General features: G+C 42.5%; 1 protein-coding gene across 1 annotated transcript; it reads left to right on the top strand.

The window, feature by feature from the left end:
* The first annotated feature begins 1,525 nt into the window (after positions 1 to 1,525).
* LOC128835560 (up-regulator of cell proliferation-like) lies at positions 1,526 to 8,606 on the top strand. The gene is made up of 2 exons (XM_054025096.1): positions 1,526 to 1,820; positions 3,874 to 8,606. The coding sequence occupies exons 1-2, from the start codon at positions 1,526 to 1,528 to the stop codon at positions 8,604 to 8,606; spliced, it is 5,028 nt and encodes a 1,675-aa protein (XP_053881071.1).
* Positions 8,607 to 8,904: the final 298 nt, after the last annotated feature.

Here is an 8,904-nt window from a genome sequence, read left to right as displayed (position 1 = left end):
TGGAAAAGAGACAGCTAAGGGGAGGTACAATTGAGATCTATAAAATCATGACTGGTGTAGAGAAAGTAGATAAGAAAGTATTGTTTACTACTTCTTATAACACAAGAATTAGGGGTCACCAAATGAAATTAATAGGCAGCGGGTTTAAAACAAATAAAAGGAAGTATTTCTTCACACGATGCACAGTCCACCTGTGGAACTCCTTGCCAGAGGATGGTGTGAAGGCCAAGACTTCAACAGGGTTCAAAAAAGAACTAGATAAATTCTAGGTCCATCCATGGCTATTAGGCAGGATGGGCAGGGACGGTGTCCCTAGCCTCTGTTTGCCAGAAGCTGTGAATGAACAGCAGAGGATGGATCACTTGATGATTCCCTGTTCTGTTCATTCCCTCTGGGGCACCTGGCACTGGCCACTGTTGGAAGACAGGATACTGGGTGAGATGGACCTTTCGTCTGACCCAGTATGGCCGTTCTTATGTTCTCCTTCCTCAGCACCTCCATATATTAGCCAGCAAATATATTCACCATAGTTCTCCCTTCTATCATGGCACACTTGTTGAGTACTTCTGGTGTCGGAAGTAGCTTTGAAAAAGATATTAGGGATTAATGGTAATTGTTTTTGATGTTTGAACGTTTCTGTCAGATAGAATTTCCTCCTTCCCAAATGGCCACCATCTTCCACTGTTCTCAATGGGATTGATGCTACAGCAGCATTCAAAGAAGATGGTGGTCTCCTATGCTGTGAGGAGGTGGAGGCAGTCAGTCCTCTTGAGAACACTCTGAAAGAAACCCTATCAAAAGTAGCCAATAACTGAGCACAATTATTGCTTCAGTCCCATGGAGAACAAGAAAGAGGGCAACCATTTTGAAAGAGGGCAGTTGTCAGTGGAATTCTCTGCTGTAGACTATTATACAGTTCAGCCTTTGCTTCACAAGAAAAATTTTCATTATGAAGAATAATTGAAAAAAAGCTAACATTCATATTAAAACATATTTAAATGTAGCACATGAACAACAGTCCAATGAGGATTAATCATATGGGAAGTGTGAAGAGTCTGTATTATTCTGCTACCGTGAAAATTAGGGGCAAAAAGGGGGGGGAGGTTACTACTTCTGTGTGCTAAATTACTTAAAGGACTCATATTTTATTTAATTTTAATTCCTCAATTAAGGATCAGATTTATTTATAAATTCTCTGAAAATTCCTTCAGTGCCCAAAGAGTAAGTGGTATAATTCTGTGTGTTTGGGGGGCGGGGGGGGAGAAGATATGCTGTATGTATCACACATAACAAACAGGTTGTATCCGTGCTTTAGGTGCAACACTCAACTCAACCTTATCTATGAGGTGAAGTGTCCCCCTGATCTGCTCCTCCCTGCTCAAGGCCTTAAGTGCAGAGGCCCTTTGCACTACCGCATACACAGCAACTTCCCTTTGCACATTAAGTCTTTTGTTCTTGTTCCTTCCCGACAAACCTTTCTGGGTTCTTGTTTTGTACAGTGCAAGGTCCTACTGATGCTGCAATAATGGCCACTGGAGCCAAGTGCTCAGAGATTCTCTTCAAGGAGCAGAAAAGATTAACTGAGATTCTTCAACGAAAGCCAGATGCTCTCCTGAGAGAGTTACGGTCCCAGTCCATTATCTCTGTGAAGGAACACAATGCCTGGCGGAGAATTAAAAAGCCAGAGGAGAGAGTCAGACGTGTGATAGAAAAAGTACTTCAGGAGGGAGAGGCAACATGTCAGCAGTTCCTGGAGAGTTTAAACAATCTACAACATGGACGTCAGTGCATGAATCTGCTTTCTGAATATTCCCTGCCTGGTGAGTGCTAGCACATTTCACACTTGTTTCAATGTATTTTAAAGAGCATCCACCCAGGGGAGTCTTTATCTTCAAGTACTTGAAGAGCCCAGCAGTAAAGCAGTGTGATTAATGGATTTTTTGGTTTGCTGGCAATGCAGAAGAATTGGGGGTGGGGGATCATTTCAGGTAAATCTGAAAATCAAATTTTTCATAGTGTTGCCTGCCCAGAACTGGGCCTCGAGATGGCAAACAGGGGTTCGTTGCCTGGTGTGCTTGGCACCAATAAAGACACCGAGGGGAGAAAGCAAGCCAAGTTTATTTCAGAGCTCTGAAATGGCACTAGGAGACCAACATGTCTCAAATCAAGTGCAACAAATACAAACAAATTTTACCTTTTATACTCTAAACTGTTTGCATACATTTCTTTGTCTGGCTGTTCCTCCTTACCCCTCCCATCCAGACAACTGTTACAATAAACTCTACATAAGCTTGTGAGAAAACTTTCCCAGTCTTTGCGACCTTGGATTAGACGTCTGCAAACTAACTACCCCTCCTTTCCCCCGCTCCTTATCTCTATTATTTTTGCTAGTGTGAGTGAAACTGCAGCCATGTGCTAAAAAGCTGACATTACATTTCTGCTTCAGCCTACTTCAGAGCATGTAAGCAGTTAGCACAGAAGTAGGTGAGAGTTCCCAAGATGGAGTCACTGTGGTTCAGGTAGGCCCAGAGAAGAAGAGCTTCATCGGCACTTTTGGCCTTCCACTCTCCCGAGTTACCTGGTAGCTATGCCCAGTGGACCCCAACAATAGTGTTTGACAAATCTAAATAAGATAAAAATAGTTTCATGTCAAAGTGTTTTGTTTCACCTGAAATTGACATGTTTCATTTAGATTTAGAGCAATTTCTACCATTTTGAATTGTATTTAATAAAACTAAAACTAAATTTCTAAAAGAAAAGTCATCTTGAATTGAAGAAGCAAAATGTTTGATTTTAAAAATGTCGAAACAAAACATTTTGATTTCCTCCCTCCACCCTAATGAACATCTTGGTGAAACCAACAGTCATCAGAACTGGACACAATATTCCAGTATCAGTTTCACCAATGCTTTATACAGTGATAAAATCACCTCCCTATGCATACTCACCACTCCACGGTTCATTAATATCAGGATTGCATTAGCCCTTTTACTGCATTGCCCTATGAGCTCATCTTCTGTTTTTTGTTGAATCACCGTTTTCCAGGCTATAGTCCTATTCTACTGAAGTTTGGAAGTCATGTCTTCTGGGTAAAATGTACTGCTACTATGGGCCAAGAAGCTTAACTGTTGACTGCATATTCAATCCTCATTTCCTGCCCCAATAGGATGTCCTGAGAAAAAAGGTTGGGGCATGGAAACAATCTAACGGATTAGTAAACGGAGGTGGGGATAAGGAGGAATTTGTTCACTGCCTGAAAGACTAAGTATGAGCAGAGCTGGATGAATAATTGAGGTTTTGGTTTGATGGCAGTTCCAAAAATAAATAAATAAATAAAAATTTGGTTTGCATTAAACCAGATCCAATTTTTTAAAAAATTTTTGATGACTTAAAAAGTTCAATTGGGGCCTTTGCCAGAGCGGGAATTCAAACCTTGCTCTCCCACATCCACTGGACTACATGTTATGGGGTGGGAGGGAAGAGCAGCAGCACCTCCTCTTTCTCCTCTGGGCATTTTATGAATGACTGAAGCTACTTGTGTCAAATTTGCAATAATTTCAGGCCAACCAAAACCACATTTTTCACTGAATACACAACCTGTCCAAAAGAATTTGCCCAGCTCTACTTAAGTGTGGCATTTCAGTTAGGATGACTGTGTGTGTGACAAGTGGATCCAATCTGTGAAAGTTGCTCCAAATGAATGGTGCTTGGGAATAGCAGCTACACAACTCTTTTAAGTACCTGTCACTTAAAAGGAACATGCGGGCCTCCATGATTTTTGTTCAGTAATTACAATTCCCTTCACATTACAGCCTTAATAACAAAGTAACAATTCTATCTGAGAACTTTTGTTGTTGTATCACCTTTTTGCAGAGAGACCAAAAGCCATTCAGTACATCGAGTCAAAGCTAAAAATGAAGAAATACAGAAGCAAGAAACTAAAGCTGAGCGATGTCCTGGAAATCACCCCACAATGTCTAGAGGACCGGCCTCCTCAGACAATAGAAGATTTACCTTGGCATTTCCTGAGGAAGCTCCTGGCTCTGAGTGGGATGGCAAGAAGCACATGCCTTGAGCACAGGGCACCCACTGATCAAACACTAACTGTGGACAAAGAAGAGCTGGATATTCATGAACATTATTTTTTTCTCAGTGACACTGTCACCAATGATTCTCTGAACCCCCTTGATGTTCTCTGTGCTGTGCTGCTTTGCTCAGACTGTTTCCTACAGCAGGAGATTCTGTCCAAAATGTCCACGTGCCAGTTTGCCCTCCCTCTGCTGCTACCTGCCCTCAACACCCCCAAGGGCACTCTAATGCTGTGGGCCATGAGGGACATTGTGAGGAAGTGGAGGCCGCACTCCCTGGCGGAGAGCAGAGGGTTCAGAGAGGAGAGCCTGGTGCTCACAGCAATGCCAACCATTTCCTTTGTGCGGATGGGGAGCTGCAGCTTCTCCAAGTCCAAACTCCTTAATGACATTCTGAGCCCCTCCCAGCAGAGGCACAATTTCTTTGTCCATCGGGACATGGAGTCTGGGAACGTCCCTCGGGAAATCGCAGATGGGCTGGTTGAGATTTCCTGGTATTTCCCTGGTGGAAGGGAGAGTTCAGATCTTTTCCCAGAACCCGTTGCGGTTACAAACCTGCGTGGAGACATTGAGTCGCACCAGCTGCAGTTTTGTTTTTTAACACAGGTTTCCTCAGCAGTGTTCATAGTTACTGAGAGCATCAGTGACAGAGAATACGCACTCTTATCATCTCTGCAGGGATCAGCCACTAAATACTACTTCATCCTTAATAGTCAGTCTGGGGAAGCCAAGGAAACACTGGGTTTCCTGAAAAAGTTGGCCCCAGTGCTAAAACTGAACAACTCACATGTGCTGCAGAAAGGACGCGCCACAAATAAGGCAGCGTTTGTAAAATATCTGCAGTCTGCAATAGCAGCCGTAATGACATCTTCTCCCAAGAGAGTGAGTATCGAAGCCATGGCTGAGACTGCATGTCAATTAGGCATCCAGGTAGATGAGGATAGTAAGGAATGTCAGAGCACCTGCAAATATGCAAAGAAAATCACTGTACAAATAAAAGATGTGGAAGAGTACAAGAGGGAAAATCTGAGACTCCAGGGGGAGCCATGGAAAAAGTTGGCTGAAGTGGAAAAAGAAATGTGCCAAATGAGAAGGCAAGGAGACATCCCTCTTGAGAAATACAAATCTCAACTGAAAGAGAAATTATTAGAGTTACGTGCTCAGCAGAATACACATCACCCTACTGATGGTGTCAGTACATTTATCAAGGGAATAGGACACCTGCCGCCCATGGAAAAACATTACTTCCTGAAATGGATGAAGTTTGACCTGGATCACATTGCTCGGGAGAATATTTCTAAATTACAGGATCAATATAAAGAGAAATGCAAACACTCAAAAGATGACCCCAAACAGTTGGCAGAACTAGACAAATTAATCTCTGCCAGTTCCTTAGGGGTGGAGCATTTCCTGCGTGAGTTGGGGCAGATATATGAGGCTGAACACGCAATGGTTGGCAAAAAGGCAAAAAAGCAAAGAAAATTCAGCCACCTCCCAGGCATAGCAGCTGACCTGATGCTGGAAGGGTTTCCCATGGAGCTGATCGATGGAGATGTATCCAACATCCCACTGCAGTGGGTGACGGATGTTCTGACTCAGCTCCATGCCAAGCTGGGGGAAAGGTCCAGAATGTTGGTTATAACGGTGCTGGGAGTGCAGAGCACTGGGAAATCCACCCTCCTCAACACCATGTTCGGCCTGCAGTTTGCAGTGAGCAGTGGCCGATGTACACGAGGAGCCTTCATGACACTCATTAAAGTGGCAGAGAACTTTCAGCAGGAGCTGGGCTGTGATTTCATCCTGGTGATAGACACAGAAGGCCTGAAAGCCCCTGAACTGGCCAAATTAGAGGATAGTTATCAACGTGACAATGAGCTGGCCACGCTGGTGGTTGGATTGAGTGACATAACCATCGTTAACATGGCCATGGAGAACGCCACCGAAATGCAGGATGTTCTGCAAATTGTGGTCCATGCTTTTCTCAGAATGGAGGAAATCGGGCAAAAACCGAACTGCCAGTTTGTGCATCAGAACGTCAGTGATGTGTCTGCAGATGAACAAAACATGAGAGACAGGAAACACCTCCTGGAACAGATGGATGAAATGACCAAAGCTGCAGCAAACATGGAAAAGAAAGGCAGGGAGATGAAATTTTCTGATATAATGGATTATGCTCTGGAACAACACAATTGGTACATCCCTGGCCTGTGGCTTGGAGTCCCTCCCATGGCTCCAGTGAATGTGGGATACAGTGAAAAGGTTTATGAATTAAAGAAAAATGTGTTTGCATTTCTGAAAGGCTCTTCACAAAAGAGATCCCCCAAGGACATTCCCCAATTTATCGAATGGGTGAAGAGACTGTGGAATGCTGTAAAACATGAGAACTTCATCTTCAGCTTTAGAAACAGTCTCGTCGCTGAAGCCTATAACCAGCTGTCTGTGAAGTATGCAGAATGGGAATGGGGTTTCCGCAAGATGATGCATCTCTGGGTATCTGAAAAGGAAACTTTCATCCAAAATCAGCCACCAGATAAACTAGACACCAATGTTTTAACCAAACTAAAGAATGAGGCACAGGACAAACTGAGGCAAGAAGCAGAGAAGATTTTGGATCATTTAAAACAATATTTTGAAAGTGGAGCAGCAAATCTGCACCTGATAGAAAAGTACAAAGAAGATTTTTGTAGAAGTGCAAATGGTCTGAGGAATGAACTGGAGAGTTATTCATTGAGTAAGTGGCAAGAAGCGATTCGAATTAAGAAAGGCAGGCACAAAACAGATGCTATTATGTCAGAGTACAAGAGAAAAATTGAAGAGCAAGTTGATAGGCTTCTGAACCAGTGCAGGAAAAGCAAATGCAAACTAAATAATAATGAACTGAAGAAAGAATTTGACAACACGTGGAGTGAAACATTGTCTGAATTATCACTCATTCCTTTACAGAAACGCAAAATAAGTGAAGATATGGAGTTTCATCTGAGAAGAGACCTAGCGAATAGGGGGAGTGCAGTAAGGCAGAGATTAGAGGAAGCCAAAAGCTTGCCTACTTATAAAACACAATCTTTCAGAATGCAAAAGGAATACTTAGTCTCCAATGTGTTCAGAGGTGTGAAAGAATTCTTTACACAAGAACACTTGCATAAAACAGAGGCTCTGGCTAAATCCTTAATAGATAAGTGCAATAGTTACACTGAAGGAAAAGTAAATGGTAAAGCAGATTATGATGAAACTTATTGCAGAGAGTTGTTGTGGATGATTAACGAGCAGCTTCAGCAGGCTAATTTTCGAAACCTTGACACCAGTGCATACTTTGAAGTTGACCTAAAGCTTCACATTTTGGGGGATGCAGCACGTGCATTTCAGAAGATGCATGAAGAATTCATTAAAGAAAATGATCCTCAGCGACGTCTGAGGAAACTGAAACCTCAGTATCTCTCCACGTTCAAAGCTCTGTACTTAGAGAAGGATGAGTATCAAGACAGGGCCTGGAATTTCTGTGATCAGTGTCTGAGACCTGCTCTGGTGGACTACATGAACAAGAGACTTGGGACAGAAATCGTGGATGATTTTCTCAGCAGTGAATGGTCTATTGAGTACAGCACCCGGAGCTTTTTCCAATTCTTTGTTCTGAAGCAGCTGTTGGAAGAAAATGACTTTAACAGTTATGTGCAATACACAAGGAATTATGCTGATTTAATCAAGACCTGGATAGAGAAACACTTGTTAACACACTACAGAGAGAAGGCAAGATTGGGAGATTTAGAGAAAAGGATTTTATCCCCAGTAATTAATAAACTCAACAATGCTCTGAAAAACTCCAAAGGTGAGAAGACTAAGATAGTCTCTGTCTTTCTAAAAAACCTTTGTGAAAAGCTGCAACAGGATCTAGTCATTCCCAGGGACAGTTTTGAAGTGATACTGTTTAAAAACACAGCACGTGCAGACCAATTTTCAGCTTTTATATTACATTTTATTCCTGACCTCAAAAAACAAGTTTTATCCACTTTTGAAAATCTGGACATTGAGGCAAAACTCTCAAAACTTACAGTGAAGCCTCAGGATGAGATCTTCAAGCGAGTGTTTGGCTGCGGGAAGCAGTGTCCGTTCTGTAAAGTCCCCTGTGACGCAGGAGCCCCTGCGCACAAGGAGCATTTTGCAGCAGTGCATCGACCTAAAGGATTAGGGGAATACCAGGGTAGCAAAACAGAGATACTTACCTATGATATATGCTCTTCTGCAGTGGTTTCCAATGGCACATTCACATGTTCAGAGACAAAATGGGAACCTCATCCTTATAAAGATTATCGCAAATTTTTTCCAGACTGGCTCATCCAGCCAGATCCCAGCATCACCGCTTCTGATTACTGGAAGTTTGTTTTCAAGAAATTCAATCACCAGTTTGCTAAGGCGTTTGATGCTCTCCCTGCTGATCTCCCTGAGGACTGGGGTGATATTACCAAAGAGCAGGCACTAGAGAGCCTAAAGGAAACTTTTGCATGGAAGCCAGAAACAGGCTGAGAAACTCTGTTAGTGGAAAGTTACAGAAATTAATTTTCTTTACATGTGGCATGTGAAGAAAATCCCATATCTTCTAAATATGTAATTTTGTTTGTCTTAGAATATCAGGCACAGTTTGCAGCTTTCGAACAGATAAATAAACACTGCTTTTTCACATTTTACATCACATAACTTTTTACGTCACAATTAAAGATGAGGGAAAGACTCAAACATGGAATTTCTGCATCTTTTTCTTAAGGAGCAAGTGACCCAAACCCCAAATCTGTCCTCACCACTGATTTATGAAGAGAGGCTGAGG

The sequence above is a fragment of the Malaclemys terrapin genome, chromosome 4 (assembly GCF_027887155.1).
Source record: "Malaclemys terrapin pileata isolate rMalTer1 chromosome 4, rMalTer1.hap1, whole genome shotgun sequence".
NCBI classification, from domain to species: domain Eukaryota; kingdom Metazoa; phylum Chordata; order Testudines; family Emydidae; genus Malaclemys; species Malaclemys terrapin.
This window is presented reverse-complemented; position numbering and strand designations above follow the sequence as displayed.

Coding starts and splice junctions, on each gene's coding strand:
- LOC128835560 (XM_054025096.1), top strand. CDS start 1,526: ATGGCCACTGGAGCCAAGTGCTCAGAGATTCTCTTCAAGGAGCAGAAA. Junction 1,821..3,873: donor TTCTGAATATTCCCTGCCTG/GTGAGTGCTAGC, acceptor ACCTTTTTGCAG/AGAGACCAAAAGCCATTCAG.